Source organism: Lonchura striata, chromosome 2, assembly GCF_050655825.1.
Source record: "Lonchura striata isolate lonStrDom1 chromosome 2, ASM5065582v1, whole genome shotgun sequence".
Classification (NCBI taxonomy): Eukaryota; Metazoa; Chordata; class Aves; order Passeriformes; family Estrildidae; genus Lonchura; species Lonchura striata.
The window spans coordinates 25713736-25733146 of NC_140704.1; the positions used below are offsets into that span (position 1 = coordinate 25713736).

The following is a 19411-nucleotide window of genomic DNA, read 5'->3' on the forward strand; positions in this document are numbered from 1 at the left end:
CTATCCCAAAATATGTTGAGCCTGTTTTCACTTCAGGCAAATACTGTTTTCTTATCACAGACTTGGAAGTTACAGTGAGTAGTAAATCTTACCTGCACACATCAGTACCTAACCACATACTCTACACTCCTCTCTCAACTCAAAATATTCTTAACTGTTTCAAAGAAATCCAGAGACAAGCACATGGCCCTTAAGTAAAGAAGGTTGCAGGAACATGCTAGAGACAGCTCACAAGTGCTGTGGTGCCACCAAAAGGTTTCACTAAAGTTTCTGGGATGCAGACTCAATTGTAGGATTATGGTGGAGCAACAAACAGACAACCAGTCATTTTGTGAAGGTTTTAAATCAGAGCAGCTGATATTTTATTTTTTAAATAAAAAATGGCTTTGGTTTCCTAGTCAAGAGGGACAATAAAGAAGACTTGTTTTCATAAAGAGCACAATGCTAATCAAGTCAATCTGCAGCACACATTTGTATTTCTTGACCATCCTTATACTTCAGTTACCTTCATAAAAGTAACCCACATGGCTAAGTAGTTAATAAAAAGTTATCTTGGGTAAAAATTCAGGTGTTTTTTTTCAGTAGAGTATTAGAAGTTCTTGTGATTTCTGAAGCAGTTTTTTCCCCATTTTTCCAAGCAAGGCATTTGATCCCATTGTTGTCAGTGATGCTTTGTCCAACTAAAACCTATAGTTAACAGGTTTCGTTCACCCACATATGTGGCCACATATAGTTCAACAGCAACACAGTCAACAGGTGGGAAAATTCTCACAGTAAATGAAAAATTTCTTAAATATTTACTCATGCAATTTCCATCAGACTGATACACATCACCCAGTTAACACTCTATTTTTTCAAGAAAAATAAATACATTAATAAAAACTGAAGTCCTTGAGTTAGAAACAGAGATATAATTTGGCTTCTTTTATCCATTCTGCTCTTTGATAACAGTCACAATATCTTTCAACTGATGGTTTATTTACAGAACAGCCAACTGGTAGATTCACAATAACAAGTAAGATTGCCACTTATTTAATTAACACCCAACACCATCTCAATAAACTCTAGGAAGCATCTCTGCATAGCTATGACTATCTAAATACTTTTTGAAAACTAGACTAAGGTTTTCAGGAGTGTGTAGAAGGACATTCAGAATAGAATAAATACAGATGCTATCCAAGTCCCTCAGCCAGGAACACAAATCACCAGATAGCTAGAGTCCAACTCCCCTTTACTCAGAGCACCAGCAGCAATTTGCATCCCTCAGCCTGATTCAAGTCCTCAAAACAGAGCTCACATTAAAATATATTAAATGACTTCAAGGAAAATTAATACAATCAAGCTTACCTAAGGAATAGAGCTGTCAAATAAAGTAGTCCCTTGTCCAGAAAGTATTTTCCCATGAATTACAAAGTTTTGGTACAGCAGCATAAGTTTTTGATAGTACACTAACAACAGAAAGTTTAATTTCCAATAGCACTGTCAAAGTACATCTTAAGCTTTAGGTTGGCTTAATTTGTTTGGTTTTCTTAAAGCAGAGTGCACACAAAACGCTTGCAGCACTTTTATTTGGGGATTATTTGAACAGTCTACTCTTGGGTAGCAGACTTGTAATGTTTCAGTGTGCGTGCAGAGGGATCAGTAGCTTTAACCCATCTTGGCATCCAGTAGTGGGGCAGCCAGCTGCTGCGCCCTGAGTAGTGCTTTTCAAAGATCTGGCGGTAGTAATAACTTTCTTTTGTTTTAGGAGGATTGAAAGGATATTTCTCTGCTGCCTTCTCCAGTAAAAGGTCATCAACCTATAGACATAAGCAAAACTCAAGTTAAGCAGCAAATATCTTCAAGTTCTTAAGATACACAAGGATTCACCAACCAATAAACATCCGCACTTTTGGAAAAAAAAAAAAGTCTATTCTAGAGGCACAGGTTTGACAGGTCAAACAAACCTGTGTCACTGGCTCACTTGATGTTTATGAATAAGTAAATGTATTTCCAGTGCTGTTGGTATTTCTCCACATGACATGTGAAGCCCATTTCTCTGGGACACGACCACCTTTGTTAGTAAGGTCACAGACACTTCTTTCTTAACCCTCCTTTGCTGTGAAACAAGTGCAAAAACTTATAGCAGTCATTTTGCCATGTAAGTGGCTTCCTAGGTTGTTTCTGTAGCTTGGGGAAGAGTTGGCTGTTACAATCAACACCAATAACCATGCTCTTAGCAACAGGAGACCTGGGATGCAGAGGCAAAGACACCTGCAGGTGCTAAGTTAGCTGAGAAAGGAAGGATAAACAGTTGCACCAGTTGAGGCAATTTCAATGAGCAGTTTTGGCTGCCATCATGCTGTTTAACCCAACTACTTTCTTGCCTGAGGAAACAGAAAAAAAATGGGGAAGAAAGAGATGGTGGTAGAACAGACAGGTTCCCATCCACAGCCTTGACTACTTGTATTTCCATGTAACACAGCTCTGGTGTTAAGAGGGTCTTATTCCTTCCTCTCTGCACTCTAGAGAGGATTATCCTTTATACAGAGTCAAAATGCTGTAAGTCTTCACTGGTTAACAATGCAAGCAGAGAGTTTAAAAAGCAAAAAGACTTAGCTAGGGATGGCTTTGAAAAATGAATGACACAAACAAGCAAGTACATTATAAGGTCATTATGTTTTTACTCAGCTGCAGAGTAAGTTCAAGCAAGTGCCTTTAGCCGAAGCAGCTGCTTTGCCTGTAACCCAGAAATTGTGTTTGTTGATACACAATCTAATTTGCAATCCAGACACTTAAATGATGTTCATTTCCTTATACAATCATTTCTGCCAAGATCTAGCATTTCTTTCTAACTCAGATCACAAATGTCTTTAATCAACTCAGACATCTACAAGAACATTGATTAAAGTTTATCTTACTCCTGCACAAGGAAGCTCAACTGCTATATCCACATTTATTCTCTCAACTAAGCATGTGAGCTGCCTCCCACTGGCAACCATAGCTAATACACCTAAGCGAAAAAGGAAAAAGTGGTATTCTACCTGTTGATCAATATAGTCCTGAAGAATGGAAAACCAGGATTTCTTTACTGATGCTAGGCCATCACTGAAAGCTTCTTTGGGTCTCCAGAGAATTTCTTTGGGAAGTAAATTGGAATCCTCAAAGGACAATCTTAAAAGGTATTTTTCAATTCCATTCTGTTTGCAGAACAAAAAAAAAAATGTCATGAGTCTCTGGAACTGCAGTGCAAAGATCTGGATTTAAACACTTATGAAATGGTTTCTTTTCAGAGATTTTGGTCAGAAAAGGGTTCCCAGTAGTCCAACAATTCAATAAAATATTTAAGAGCATGCTTGACTTTTGGTGGAGGACTTAACCATCGAACTCAGCAATCTGGTCATGCTTACAACATGTATCAGTGAATTTGTAAACTTACATTTGTATCCAACCTTAGTTTTATGTACCTTTGGGATTCGCAGTTCTGCTGGCAGAGATAAATAATAAGAAGTAAACCGATGATCCAAAAATGGGACTCTCAGTTCAAGGCTAAGCAGGGGGAATAAACAGAAAAGATACTGAGTTAATCCAACATATCATCTACTTACAAATTCCACAGCAGCTAAGCTTTCCCTGTCTTTCACATAAACACCGAGTTTTCTGCTTTCACTTGGAAGAAATTTCAGTTGTATATTAACAACTACTTATTAATTCACCAATTTGTGAAGTGACGTGTATGGTCTACACAGATTAAAGACTACAATATTTTATAATGCCATATGCCCCGAATTTACAGACTACAGTCCTATAGGATCTGCAACAACCATTGCAATATGTATGCAAAAGCACATTTTAAAAAACTCTCTTCCTCTCAGAGAACTACCAAGTTGCTCACTAGGATTTGCATCAGCATTTAGTAAACATATCATAGAACCAAAAAAAAATTTCTGCTGCCATTTCTGAAATTCTCATCTGTTTGTGTTGTCAAGAAACAAAAAAAAGGAGCCCTACAGCAGTCAATTTCTCTCCTATACCAGTGGTAGATATATACATACAAAGCCCTCCTGCTTTTATATACCACAGCTTCTAACGACACAGAAGGCAACAAATAAAATGACAGTAACTGCATCTTCAGCAGAAAGAATCCCTCTTGGTGTGTCTGCTCAAGACACATTATGCTGTCCAGCTTCACAAGTGAAAGGAGATGTTATACTGTATCCTAGTATTTTCATTGTCTCTTCAGTTTCTACTCTGATACAAAGCTCCAGCTACTTCAGGTAACACCCACTTTACGAAAATAAACCAAATTAACCCAATACTGAGTATTCAGTAATCAAATACTGAGAACTCAGTTTCTCCATATACTAACAAGATTTGCACTGCAAGTCTTTCCTTATAGTTATTCTTATTCTTAACTGATAATGGTAGTTTCATCCTTTCCTCTCTACACTTAGTTCTTCTCCCTTTTCTCCATAAATCTGAACTCCTTAAATCCTGTTCCAATTTGTTAATACAAGGGTTTTTTCTTCCTAACAAAATGTGATGAAAACTTTCAACACATAACAAATTATAAGGCAAATGGCAGGTCTCCTGCACGAGTAAAGAGAAACATAAAATTGTAAAAAACTGGGCAAGTCATTTTGTGGCAGGATCAATATACAACAGAAGTTTCCCAACAGGTAAGTTGTTTGCTCTGCCAAAAATATCATTTTCTCTTACCTATAGACAGCTTTCCAACATTGTTCTCAGTTTAATTAACGTATTTCTTTGGGTGAAATGCTTCTGCTTAGTATAACAATACTATTTTCTACACCACTCAATTTGGAGATTCTTCAAGGTATCAGTTACACAGATTGTATTCCAATCTCTATTACAGACAGCTACATAATGCACATGCCTTTTTCAGTATGTTGTTTTAGTTCTGACAATCATCAGATTCAAGATTTCTCTTTGTCTAAACCTTCAAAGAACCCAAAATCAAATACAAGTTTGCCTTCCCTCCTTAACTCTGTATATTTGTATTTCTAATTCACTGCTTCTGTAAAGACCAGTACAGTCCTAGACAAAAAATATTTCAGATGACAACACTGTGAGCCCTATAGTCACAGATCAGATTAAATTTGGCAGTGTGCTTTACTGTTGCTCAAATTCCTTAAGCCTACAACTTCATGTTGGCATACAAATCCTCAGCAGTCTTTTCCTGCCTAATCTTGTTTTACATTTAAATTATGAGTGCTCAGCATCCAAGGGAATATATTTTACCCATGTGCTGCAGTAGTTCTGTCTGCACGAAGTACATCAAACAGGTAGAGCTCCTTCAGAAGCCTCTCACTCTCTTCTGCAGCTTCCTCGGGAGATGGTGCCTGAAAAGAAACATAGCATGGAGCACACAGGTGGAACACAGCTGCAGTGAGGGAACCATTGCTGGCTGCCCTGCATTTGAATTGCAGTCATCACCAAGTGATCTCAAAACCAGCAAAAACTACATACAAGAAATAACAGTCTCAGGAACTGCTGAAGATTAAGAAAGCTGTTTTTTGGGTGATTAAATCCCTTGGATTTTATGCCACCCCAGAAGAAAAACTCAACAAATATATAGTTATGACAACTCTCAAACACCTTGAAGTACACAGATGTTCTGCTGAAAGGCAGAACAAGCAGCTCAAGGGCATTCTGTATACTGAATACATTTACCTTATGGAAATATATATATCCTTGTGTTAGCTCATCTGATCCTTCTCCCGAAAAAATGACCACACTGTCTGTTTTCTTCCGAATATATTTGGAGACAAGATACATACCTTAAAAAAAGTATAAAGTTATTAAAGTACATCTACATGCATGATGCTATATGCAATTAGTATTTTAAAATTTAGCATTTTAGATATTTATCTCCTATACTACTTTCTGTAGCAAAAATCTGATGTAAAGTAGCATCTCATTGTTACTCAAAGCCACCAACAGCCACTCTAAGTTGGTGCTGCAAATACATCTCAAATGTGTACAAATACATCTAAACACTTGGCCCTCAAAATATCAGGAAGATATGTCTACTTGTGATCCTAAGAACACTGGAAGATTCCCATGGGAATCCTCCATGAGGGAGGAGTTGTTCTGACTCCATTTGAAATTAAGTGCATGATTAATTCCAGCACAATGCTGAAGAAACCTTCTAGCCTTGGGGAAAAGTAAAAGCTACTGTTTAACTCTCCACCACTCTGAGTTGAAGTGGATGAAGCTCTTTTTTCAATGTCTTTTGTAAAGAATTTTTTATAAAACAGAATTATGCCTTCTACTCAACAGATGTTTCTGAATGGGACGCTTTTATAACCAAGTATTACTAATCTAAAGAAAAGGATCTAGTTCATTATGATACTAAGCAACAAATCTCAAAGAAAAAAATTACAGAAAAAAAATAAGTAAAATGTTTAAATTTTAAAAGAAATGCATTCATTATTTCACATTGCTAAATCACATCTTCATGGAGGAAATTCCACACAGAGTTCAGTTTTGAAAACTGTGTTGCCTATTTGGCTTCATAACCCTTTTATGATGACACAAGATTAACTGGGTAAAATGCTGTAGCTTGCATTGCACAAAAGGTCCCATTGGATATGGGGTTCTCCCCTCTTATCAGGCTGGGACTGCTTTGTTAGAAGCTGCTGATGACTCCCTTTACTTCTCAGAATCAAACATACATTATAAGAACCTGTGTTACCACAAGACAATAATAAATAGTTCACATTAGTATCAAAATTATGCAAGGAAAGGGTAACTGTGCTTTGCTGTCATAATATTCAGTACCTCAGAAAACCTGTAAATTTCCCCCTTCCTCCAAGATTCATATTTACTACAGCAGAAAACATAGGCCTGCAGATCTAACATTTCTTCTTTATGCAACTATTGCTTTTTATCTCAAAGCTTCAAGAACAGCTCTTGACAGTTGTTTTGTGCAGTCAGAGACTCGTAAATAACAGCTTTTGCCTCAATGTAGTAGCACAGATAAGTCTGGGTACCAGAACTTTGGAGTGCCAGTCCCCAGATTCTGTGCCAGCTAAGGGATCCAACAGATGAACATGTAAGTTTGCATAAAATTTTATTTGGGCAATACAAACCAAAGATTGCCATTAAAAAAAAATCTTACCAATAGAAGCTCTTACTGTTGTTATATCATAGGTTTCCAATGAGAAGATAACTTCCTCTATTGCCTGAATCCCTTCTTCAGTATTAAGTATTACTTCATGATGTTCACTGCCTATATGTGCTGCCACCTGTTTGCAAAAGGTCAAAATAATGCATCACTTTTCAACTAAAATATTTTATAAACATACATTGTGTTTAATGCAAACACATTCAGTGAAAGCACCAGCTCTCTTCTACTACAATGAAAATTATGACATTAGGCCAAGAAAAGACATTACTTAGCAGACCTCTGACTTGCAGTGGTATGTTCATCAGAGAGAACAGTCTTCTTAATTACAGTGTCAATCATGATTGCAACAGACCATCCAGCTGCTTGCCTAGAATATTAACAGAATCTGTAGAGGCTCTAAATAAACCAGATATCTGCCCTTAAGAGAAAAAGCAGTACAAAAGTAATGAAAGCCTGCATAGTACCCCAGGTGCCAAAGTGTTTGTAGAAAACTGTTAATTCAGCAAACTGGTCATTAACTCACAACACTTAACATATATACAAATGCCTTTGTATAGAACCATAACAGGGAGACCTACCCTAAAACCATGAAGTTAACGCTATTAATACACACTGTTTAGCATTTAGCTCAGAACAATCTGGAAGCAATGCTTAAGATACCTTTCTGGCAGCAAGTAAGTCAGGACTGTTTTCCATTCCAATTGCAAAGGTTTGTAATGGATAATTGATGTTCATTTCTTTCATCAGTTTCAGAAGAACAGCTGCAACCAAGCTGGAATCTAAGCCCCCTGCCAACAAAACAAATTATCTGATTAGGTGTTTGAATGATGGTTTGCTTCCCCCTTAAGGAATCTAGATACTAGAATCCTATGAGTGGGCTTCATTTTTAAGATGTGTGAATACAAGGTGCTTCTCATACAAGTGCACATTTACCTCTGCTTAATAAAAGAATCAGGCAACTTTAGTGGAACAGTTGCCAGTACTTTTGGTGTAAGAAGCATCAGTGGAACTCCTTATTTAAGATAAAGTATACTGAACACACTGTACTACTAGAGAATATGCCCCTTCTCAACTCTACTAAAATGGGATTTATATTCTCCATTTTAAAACCACTCCCTATCTTCCTTTTACCTACACATATGACAGTCAACTGATAGGACTATGGATTTTTTTGTTTGCTGTAAGTAAAATAACAGAATTAAGTAAAATAACAGAATGCTTAGTGGAAGGGTTCCACTCTTCTTCACTCATTCTTTTTTTCCTCCTCCTCTTTCTAGAGGGGAGTGAAAAGATTTGAACAGTTTGGATAACAAGCAGAAAATAAAACCAAGAGACGCACAAGTTGCCTAAATACACTCTAAGGATCCACCTTCTTATTATCATGAACTATTTCTGCTAATCCTTGGCTAGTTCTACTTACTGCTCTCCTACAAAGTACTGAGCAAAACACAGTACGTATTTGCCCACATCCGCTTGCAGTTCTGACAAGCATGAGGCAAAACCCTCTTCTCTTTGTTTCCCATAGTCTGCATGTGTTTTTGCAGCTAAGTGCATTAGCATCAATTCCCACCCTGATTCCCTTTGTGGACACGCAATCTAAAAAAAAATATTTCCTGTTGAAATTACATGCAAATTCTGAGAAAATGAGAGTACAGAAAACAGAGTGCTCAGGATGCGGAAATCAGAAAAATAAAAACCCAGGTTCTCCACTGTGACACTGAAGAATTCCCTCTGTGATTAGAAACAAAAACAATAAAACAATTCTCTGTAATGTTCCAAGCATACCCAAAATCGTGAAGCACTGAGATACTCTGGTATTATTTATACCAGCATAGGCACATAGTTTTGCTTCCTGCATGTGCATCTGAGGAGCTGCTGACTGCCTTCCAATTTGATATTTGAAATCTGGGGTTTAAACAAGCTTTTTTACTGAAACTGAGATCTTCCAACTCTATATATCTTCCTGTTTAATTTACCTGCTTCCTACTTTCTGTAATTGCATAGTAAAGAAATGGTCCAGCAGTATCTCCTGGACAGTTTGCTCTCATTCAGATGCACATTTGATAGGATTCATTACAAATAAGTGTAATTACTGTTGTAATGCATGAGAAGCATTCCATAACTCTAAGCACAAGTACGAAGTGCCACATAAACATGGGAAATAAGGTGTCAGACCCATGGTTACAGAGCCTTACCACTGTAAAGTACCTCTGTAACACTGAACTGTCAGATCACAACAGTGATCAGCTAAGTCAGTGAACAACTTCCTGTACCACGAGCTGTTACCTTATCTGCAAAAGAATGTAGCAAATAATTTTGGTCCAGATGGTCTCCTGTAATATGGCAAATTAAGGAAGTTTAGGATGGAGACAAAAGCAAAGGTGGCAAGTAAGAATTCTCCTCCTTCTGAAACACTCCAAGCTCTCTTCTAGATTCAAGCTGCGCAAAGTGAATGTAATAATTAAATTTTCTTTTTAGACCAACCTAAGCATAAATCTCATGTATTTAAGAATATTGAGTGATTTTCAACAGGACTACTATAAATATTTTTCTTACTTAAACATGTTCAGTGTCTCAGTAAGCCAAGATTCCAACCCAGAGTAAACTTTAAAAGCATAAGACTTTCAAGATACTTGAAAACTGGAAAACATTCTTTCAAACTAAGAAGTTCTCTGTTGCCTGTCCTAAAAAGCAAATGAAGATTCAGATCACTCCAGGTACACTGCAGCAGAACAGCCAACATACTTTCCTTTAACCACTACAGGATGGGCGAAAGACAGAGAAGGTACAGAATCACTGTGGTTCTTGCCACTTACCTGACAGAAGACAGCCAATCCTTCTGTGAGCCATCAAACGCTTTCTAACAGCATTTTCAAAGAGAATACGGATGTTGCTTTTCACTGTTTCAAGGTCAAAACCTGCTCAGAAAAAAAAAGGGTAAAAATTGCCCAAAAAGTGTTACTTAGATTTTGCTGGATGATGGTAATTCAGAAACAAAGATATTTGTCTGAATCTCCTTTGATAACAAGGACACTCAAGTCCATCTTGGTACATGACTGCCTACAAAAACAATTTTAAAGTCCCTACATTTTAAAGGTTCTTACAGATGGGGACTTTTTTTCTTAAATGGTACTTTTTAAAACCAATCAATGCAAATTTTACATTCCAAGCTTACGATTTTTTCACTTTTAAATCAGAGTAAGTAGCAAAATATTTGCTGTACTACCTGAAGGAAGAGCTTCCACTGTATCACATACAACATGGAGTGGTTCATCTTTACAGCTATGAAATTTTACTAATTCCACTGATGCAACCTTGCCAGAGGGCTTTAAGTCCAACACTTCATAATGACCCGGAAGAAAAGGTTCCACTTTAGAACATAAGGATGTTGAATGCTTTAGGTTGATAAGTCCTACACATGAAATGGGAAAAAAGAAAAATGTCAGAGTTCTTGACTTAAAATGGTTAAGTAATACCTCATTCAACAGCCTCTCTACTAAAACTATATACAAATATTTTCTCTGGATTCTAAATCTGGTATTAAAAAATATCCTTCAGAGTCACCATCAGTCCTGACCAGAGCATGATTCTGCTTCTGGCAGGATGTGCACATAGATCTGAGCTATCTCAAGTTGAGGCAGATAGCAGAGAAAGCAAACCAGCAAGTTTTACTAATTGGCAAGTAGCAATTTATCCCTGTGAGCACTAGTAAGAGCACTTTTCTAACTGACTACATTATGGCCAGGTCTAAGTATAATATACTTAGGAGAATTTGAATGACAATTATTAATTAATTTTGTGTTTAAAATTAAGTGTAGCCAACCTAACAAGAAGTTTGCAATAAAACAACATCATTGTAGTGACTGCTTAATTGACATATATTTAGTAATTTCAAAACTCATCAGCTCTAGACTGATCTACTCCACTGCAATTGAATGCCAGGTGTAACTTGTAGCCAAACCTCATTTCCATTCCCCCTGTGAAAAAGGATGTTTTGCACCTACTGGTCACCTGGATGCCCCTTGAGGATATCCTCAAAAGGGACACTGAACTGTTGTTAGAGAGGGACTGGAAATTCATTGTGATTGTTATAGGACACAGTCTCCAAAACATTCACTTCCCTTCTCTCTCCACAAGCAACAGAAATGGTGCAGCTCTTAGTATTGCTACATAGTACTATTAGAAGAGTCAACCTACACTGGAGTCTGATAATAAAATAGATATACAATATACAGGACAGAAATAATAATGAAAACAAATTTTAGGCAATAAACTCTATTTTGACACTGTTTGGATTTGTTTGTGATAGCGCCAAGACTAGAGATAATTACTTTAAAAGAGAGAGCAATGATAGGTCATCTCAAAAAAAAGAAGTCATCATCAAATAAAGTATGTGATTCTGGGAAATTACTCAATGTTGCAGTAAATTTCAGTAGGGTTTCACAATTCCTGGCTTTTACAGATTAGCAGTTCTTGTGGTATAATTACCTAGTTCACTATGTAACACCAAGACCAAAGTCTAATATAATTTATTGTAGCATAAGTCTAGTCTAAGTCAATAAACTATATCTAACTGTAGCCTAAAATAAAACATCTTGAGTTCAATACTGCTATGACTCCAGAACACAAAAAAATCTAGTTAAATAAGCAAGTTATTTTAGCGCTATTAAGGACAATTAAACATCTTGGATGCTTTTATTTTAATGATGTGTAGTCCTTACATTGCTAAATATAGCTGATATATTACTGAACTTACTGTTCATTTTCTCTCCACACAAAGAAGCAAAGCCCAAAAAGAAAATTTGTCTCCAACCAAAACACCTAAGATTATTTAGGCACTAAACACAACTGACTTTACCTTTTGCCTCTGAACAGACACCCAAAAATCCATCATCAGTCAGCACCTTAAACAGTGGTCTGACTCCATAAGTATCTCTTGCCAGAAACACTTTTCTGTTTGCAGTGTCCAAAAGGATGAAAGCAAATACACCATCTAGCATGGATGCTGTTTGTTCTATTCCTCCTCTGTTATATAGATGAAGGATAACTTCACCATCCACTAATGTTTGAAAGTCAAATCCAAACTGCTTCTGCAGCTGAAAAAAATATAAAGAAAAACATAAATAAGCATTTGCAAATACTGGCTGCTCATTAATTATTTCATAAGAATAATTGTCTATGTAAAATCACATTTTAAAAGTTCTATAAATATTTCTGCCAAAGAAGGAAATGATGCTTTTGTGTTCAAAGTTGTACTGAGTTTGCACAGCCTGGCTTTGGTAGTGAAGGGACAACAAGGGTGGCTTCTGTGAGGTGCTGCCAGAAGATTTCCCCACATCTGGCAGAACCAAAGTCAGGCGGTTCCAGGACAGACCTATTGCTGGCCAAGGCCGAGTCAATCAGGAATGACAGTAATGCCTCTGTGATAACGTATTTAAGAATAAAGAAAAGTTATTGTGCAGATATAATTGTGGCCAGAGAAGAGGGGGATGAGACTATGAGGAGAGGAACAGCCCTGCAGACACCAAGGTTGATGTTTCTCTCCTCTCAGCCCCTAAACTATCAGGCTAGCCCAGAGATACGAAGCTTTGAGGGGAGGATCAGGAGATTGGCATAGATTCAAAAAGAGGCTCTCACCCTGATGTAGTTGTCCAGCTCTTTATTCCAGGAGATCCAGGGGGAAGAGAGGGGAAAAGAGCGAACAGGAAGGGTCATCGCCTTATCTAGGCTCTGGACAGGGAGGGCTTCTCTGGCTCTCTGCCAGCCCCGTTGGGGCAGGAAGGAGGGGACCAGGCTTATCTGATCAGAATCACAGGGGTCCCGGGGAATGGGGGAAAACATGGCCTGAGAGCAATGTAAACAAGGTCAGTGGAGAAGGAGGGGCAGGAGGTGCTCCAGGTGCCAGAGCTGGATTCCCCTGTAGCCCATGGCACAGCCCATGGTGAAGCAGCTGTGCCCCACAGCCCCTGAATGATCACGGGGATGCAGAAATCCACCCACAGCTCACAGAGGAGCCCCACACCAGAGCAGGTGGATGCCTGAGAGGAGGCTGTGAACCCATGGGAGACCTGGCAGGAACCTGCAGACCTATGCAGAGAGAAGCTGGTAGGACTTGTGACCCTGTGAGGGACCCATGCTGGAGCAGCCTGTGCCTGAAGGAAAGCACCCTGTGGCAGAGGGACCCACACTGGAGCAGTCTGTGGAGAACTGCTGCTGTGGGGCAGACTCCTGCTGGATAAGTTCATGAGGACTGTCTTCTATGGGAGGGACCCCACACTGGAGCAGAGGAAGAAACCTCCTTCAGCAAAGGCAGGAACATCACATGATAAACTGACCATAACCCCCATTTCCTGTTTCCCTGCTGGGGAGGAGATGATAGAGCTCAAGAAGGAGGAAGGGGTAGAGGGAAGGTTTCTTTTCTCAAAGCTTATTTTACTTCTCATTACCCTGTTCTGATTTTGTTGGTAATACATTTAATTTATTTTCCCCAAGTTCAGTCTGTTTTACCCATGACAGTATTTGGTGAGTGATCTCCCCCAGTCCTTAGCTCATGAAACTTTAGTTGTATTTTCTCTCCCCTGTCCACTTTTTGAAGGGAAGTTTTGGTGGGTGGCTGGCATCCAGCCAGGGGCAACCTACTACAAAAATTTTACCCAGGATCATCTCTTAGGCAATGAGTCTGACAATGCCTTAAGCAATTCACGTTAAGGCAAGTTTTCAGGGATACACTTCTGAGGATGTCAAACTGCAAACCCATGACCCTGGTCTTCATTAGCCAACCACTGTGTAAAAAAAAACAAACATACAAAACAGAGGGAAAGAAAAAAACCTCACAAAACCCATGCTTTAACATTTTCAGTTCCTTGGTTTTAATTGTTACTTATGGGTAACAATTGGCAGTCTTAGATCAAATTGAGTCAATGTTAAAATGACATTGCAAAACACTGCAAGTAATACAGATTGGTGGTACATTTCACATGTACTGTAGGACAAAGTGTCACCCTTCAAACAACCAGATACTTCAAGACTGGGAAAAAGATGAAAACTCCTGGCTATTCAGTCAAATTCCCAATGACATTACTGATGTCACTGATGTGACTGACAGTAGCCTGACCTGACTTTAAAAATCTGACATTAAAAATGTTATAAAATTAGCATTAGAACTACTATAATATCTCAGATTATTCAAATGTTTCTGATGCTACCACACGTAGTAAGGGGGCACACTTTACACATTGATTCAACTGAACAGACAGTTTTGAGCTGCTTTTTACATCAAATTTGGGTGATCTGAATCATCTTGCCAATAACAGGCAGCCTGGACATCTCAGCACAGGGACTGAGGAACACTGACAGTGTTTAGCAGCAGGATCACATCCATCATGGACATTTAAGACCTTTAGGAACTATATAAGAGTTGCTGCTTGTTTTGTGCCCAAGAGACTTAGGTGGCTCTCAAATACCCCACAAAAAAACTGTCTTCTGCTGCAGACACCTAAGGACTTCTGTGGCATACTCGAAACATCTCCCCAAGGCTCATTGCTTTTATATAAATATGTAAGCATGCATACTACGCATCACTATTTCTTAAGTGACATACCTCATCTAGATTGAGAGGCAATAATAAAAATGCAATACCCAACAACTTGGGAGAATGACAACCCAAAACAATTGAAGAGTAAGAAAGACTAAAAGCATTTGTATTATGAAGAGAGAAGAAGGGGAAAAAGAGGCTTGAAATTCTTCTCCCCAGGAGATAATGAAGAAAGTGCCTTAACTTTCAACTGAACAAACCTGAGGATGTAAGCATTTATTGCCCTTCTTGTTAATTAAAAAGTGATTTTTCAGTATTAAAGATTAAGTATGTTGCTAAACAAGCTACCAGATTCACAGCTCATTGAAATAATTTACATCCTTTTAAATACTAGCTGTTTGCTAACTTTCCCATTTCTTTCCTGATATTCTAGTTCAACACATTTTAACGATGTTCTGAATATCCACTAGTATTGAAATTAAAAAAAATTTTTTTTTTTTTTAATTGCCTTACCATGTATACAACACTTACCTGTTTGAAATTGTAGATTTCTCCATTGTAACACAGCCACAGGTATGGGAATTTCTTCACCCGGATAGGCTGCATACCATATAGCTGATCAACGACTGCCAGCCGGTGGAAACCAAAACAACAGTTGGTGAAACCATTGACGTTCTCAAAACGAAATGCATCAGGACCTCTGTGTGCTATCTTCATGGCACTCAGACACTGCACAGAAAGGCACTCATCGCTCCCAAACAGGGCCCAGATACCACACATGATGAGGCTCTTGTTCTACCTGCACGTGAAGAACCTGTTCAACAGAGACATGAACACTGTAAGCAAGATCTGACACTTTGTACTGGGTCTGGCTGAGAGGGGGTTCATTTTCCCCTCAGCAGCTCTCAGAGAGCTGTGTTTTGTGTTGGTATCACAGCAGTGTTTTGGCTACTGCTGACCAGTGCTTACAGAGCATCAAAGCATGCCAACATTTCACCCTCACCAGAAGGCTGGGAGCAGGCAAGATCTTGGAAGGCAACAGGACGGGTAGACGGGCAACGGGAAGGTAGCCAGGACAGCTGATCTAAACTATCCAAAGTGATATTCCATATCGGATGTCTACCCAGATAAAAGATTTAAGGGAAAGGAGGATAAAGGTGGAACAACTGCGTGTGCTGAAGCCGTGCTTCCCAGGAAGTGGCTGGCCATTGCTTGCTGATGGGAATGAGAGAATAAAATCTTTGTTTTTTCCTTTTGCTTATGCATGATCTTCACTTTTCCTTAAAAGCAAACTGCCTGTACCTTAACTCATAAGGTTTTTTATTTTTCATCACATTTTCTTGCCCCTCACTCCATCCTGCTAAAGAGAGGAGTAATAGAGTGTCTTAGTGAGCACCTGACATCCAGCCAAGGTCAAGCCAGCACACACCTAAAAACCACAGATAACAGATGTAGGCTATTAATCACTTAACTGTCAAGAGGCATGATATAAAAAGAATAGCAGGCTTTACTAACACGAAGTAAAACCTGGCTTGCTCAAAGTACGATAAGCAAATTTTAGCCAGCAAGAAATTAGGTTTAAGTTTTACCTTTAGATACAGCAAGACTGTTTATGATTTTTTATTTATAGAGCATAAGTACAACAAATCATTGCTGGTCATAGAGTATGTTGAAATAACATAATCTGAGCAGAAACATTAAACATCCTTTCAGTTTGTCACCTTTGCATTCAAAGGGGGTTTGTAACGAAGAGGAAGGCTCTGTAGTGGCAGGACAAGGGGGAAGTGTTTGGAATCGAGGAGCACAGGTTCACGCTGGGGTTCCCCACCGGCAGCGCGGCAGCCCAGCCGGCCAAGGCGGGAGCGATGCTGGGGCGGTGCCGCGCTGCCCCGGCACGCTGCTGCTGCAGCCCCGGGATCTCCGGACACACGCTCCGAGCCCAACCCACAGCGCACGTGTGCTTCAGCTGGGGACCTCCAGATCAAGCGATGTCGCTGGAGACATCAGCCCAACGCGGCCTCAGGGCTGAGGTCCAGAGAGCCACAAAGCCCACAGCTCCGGGCACATGGGGAGGCAAAAGCGTGCCAAGGGGAGCAGGACACTGCAACGACACTGCTCCCCCTCCCACGCCTGTCCCATCTGGACATGCGATGGCACTGCGGACCTCAGCCTCAGCACATGGAGCTGGGCTTTCCCACCATCTGGAGCGTCCTCCTGGTATCCCGCGGTCCCTGGGACACCGCGGGCACCCGGAGCAGGTTCCCCCCGCCCGCACTCGCTCCCCCTCAGGCCCTTCCACACGGCCGCCCGCCGCACATCCCCCCGGGCCCGCCGCTCCCTCGCCAGCCGGCGGCAGGAGGCCGAGCACCGCGGCAGCTCCCCCGGACCACAGCCCCTTCGGCCGGCCCTGCCCGCCCAGCCCCGCGCCGCCGGGCCGCCCCGGCCCGCCGCCTTACCCGCCGCCGGCGCTCGGAGCCACCGTCCGCGCCGCGCCGGGGGACGGAGGAGGCGGCCCCGGCCGGCCGCGGCCCCGCCCCTGCCCCGCCCCTGCCGGCAGCCGCTGTTGAAACACGCCGCGAAGTTTCATCATGCGCCTCCCCGTCCTGCCCTGCCCGCCGGCGGGGCGCGGGGAGGTCGGCCTGGGCCCGGGCCGTACCCGTGTCCCGTCTGCAGCCGGCCCGGGCTGCCCCGCGGCAGGGCGGCAGCCTGGGCAGCAGCCCGCAGGCAGAGCGGCAGGCAGAGCGGCAGGCAGAGCGGCAGGCAGGGCAGCAGCCCGCAGGCAGAGCGGCAGGCAGGGCAGCAGCCCGCAGGCAGAGCGGCAGCCCGCAGGCAGAGCGGCAGGCAGGGCAGCAGCCCGCAGGCAGGGCAGCAGCCCGCAGGCAGAGCGGCAGGCAGGGCAGCAGCCCGCAGGCAGAGCGGCAGGCAGGGCAGCAGCCCGCAGGCAGAGCGGCAGCCCGCAGGCAGAGCGGCAGGCAGGGCAGCAGCCCGCAGGCAGGGCAGCAGCCCGCAGGCAGGGCAGCAGCCCGCAGGCAGAGCGGCAGGCCGGGCAGCAGCCCGCAGGCAGAGCGGCAGGCCGGGCAGCAGCCCGCAGGCAGAGCGGCAGGCAGGGCAGCAGCCCGCAGGCAGAGCGGCAGCCCGCAGGCAGAGCGGCAGCCCGCAGGCAGAGCGGCAGGCAGGGCGGCAGCCCGCAGGCAGAGCGGCAGGCAGGGCGGCAGCCCGCAGACAGAGCGGCAGGCAGGGCAGCAGCCCGCAGGCAGAGCGGCAGGCAGGGCGGCAGCCCGCAGACAGAGCGGCAGGCAGGGCAGCAGCCCGCAGGCAGAGCGGCAGCCCGCAGGCAGAGCGGCAGCCCGCAGGCAGAGCGGCAGGCAGGGCGGCAGGCCGGGCAGCAGCCCGCAGGCAGAGCGGCAGGCAGGGCAGCAGCCCGCAGGCAGAGCGGCAGGCAGGGCGGCAGCCCGCAGACAGAGCGGCAGGCAGGGCAGCAGCCCGCAGGCAGAGCGGCAGCCCGCAGGCAGAGCGGCAGGCCGGGCAGCAGCCCGCAGGCAGAGCGGCAGCCCGCAGGCAGAGCGGCAGGCCGGGCAGCAGCCCGCAGGCAGGGCGGCAGGCCGGGCAGCAGCCCGCAGGCAGGGCGGCAGGCAGAGCGGCAGCCCGCAGGCAGAGCGGCAGGCAGGGCGGCAGCCCGCAGGCAGAGCGGCAGCCCGCAGGCAGGGCGGCAGCCCGCAGGCAGAGCGGCAGGCAGGGCGGCAGCCCGCAGGCAGGGCGGCAGCCCGCAGGCCGGGCAGCAGCCCGCAGGCAGAGCGGCTCTCCCGGCCCGCTGTGAGGAAAGCGAGCGCCGGCAGGCACCGCTGGGCGCCCTGCGTGTCGTGGGCTCAGGCGGGCGATTTGTACCTCTCGGAAATCCTGTCCCTGCAGGTGTGCTCCAGGCCCTGCCTCGCGTGGTGTCCAGGGAAAAGAGCATAGGCATTGCCCCTAAAGCTGCTTTGTTTGGGTTGGGACGGGCGAGTCCGTGCGAAACTCACACCTTTGGAAGCATTTGCCGAGGATGTTCGATTTTTTTGTGCGAAACTTAAGTTCTGAATCATAGACACGATGGGTAAAACAAGATTTTAATGCTTACCTGAGCTTCATAATGGGTCAGTTTTGCCTGTTTGTCTTTGAGAGTGCTAAAGTGAATGAAATTCAACTCTGAATATTAGGATGTGAAGTGTTAAATATAAACCCTAATTCTCCACAAATACTTCAAAGGAGCAATTAGTAATTCACATGCAGTGTGCTTTCATAGCCAGCTTTAGTGGAGTTACTGTAAAACTGCAGTACTGTGCATAAAGTTCTTCAGGTCATGAACTTTGTCAGCAGTTAAGCGTGGTCTGTGTGTAGAATTTTAAAAGGATTTTTAAGAAGCCATAAAAACGATCTTTTTAGGCTTCAGAAAGAAAAATGTGTTGAAGCATCCTGTGCATGAAAAATAGACTCCAGTGCTGATCAGGATTAGATGTAAGATGCTTCTGTTCAGCACAGCTTCATCTGAGCACAGGCACCCTGCAAATGCCGTGTGTGCAGTTCCCAGAGCTGTGCACTGCCTGGAAGGGCAGGTTATAAGTGTGTGCAATGGCACATGGAGTCACTGCTCACAAAAGAGAAATGGTAGTGGTGAGGAACACCTTCTCTCTTGAGCTTTTTTTCCAGAGATCTAAATATCACTCTTCAATTTGGAAAGCTACAAGAAATAATAGACAAACCTTCTACTA

General features: G+C 42.8%; 1 protein-coding gene across 1 annotated transcript; it reads right to left on the reverse strand.

Annotated features, from left to right (window-relative positions):
• Positions 1-327: 327 nt before the first annotated feature.
• Positions 328-17157, reverse strand: ASNS (asparagine synthetase (glutamine-hydrolyzing)). The gene is made up of 12 exons (XM_021538369.4): positions 17123-17157; positions 15198-15480; positions 11991-12228; positions 10359-10544; positions 9949-10050; positions 7793-7920; positions 7124-7250; positions 5674-5780; positions 5242-5342; positions 3447-3528; positions 3024-3179; positions 328-1799 (listed from the first exon to the last, which is right to left on the reverse strand). Exons 2-12 carry the CDS (start codon positions 15444-15446, stop codon positions 1590-1592), a joined length of 1686 nt encoding a protein of 561 aa, XP_021394044.1. The 5' UTR covers positions 15447-15480; positions 17123-17157; the 3' UTR covers positions 328-1589.
• Between the last annotated feature and the right edge of the window lie 2254 nt (positions 17158-19411).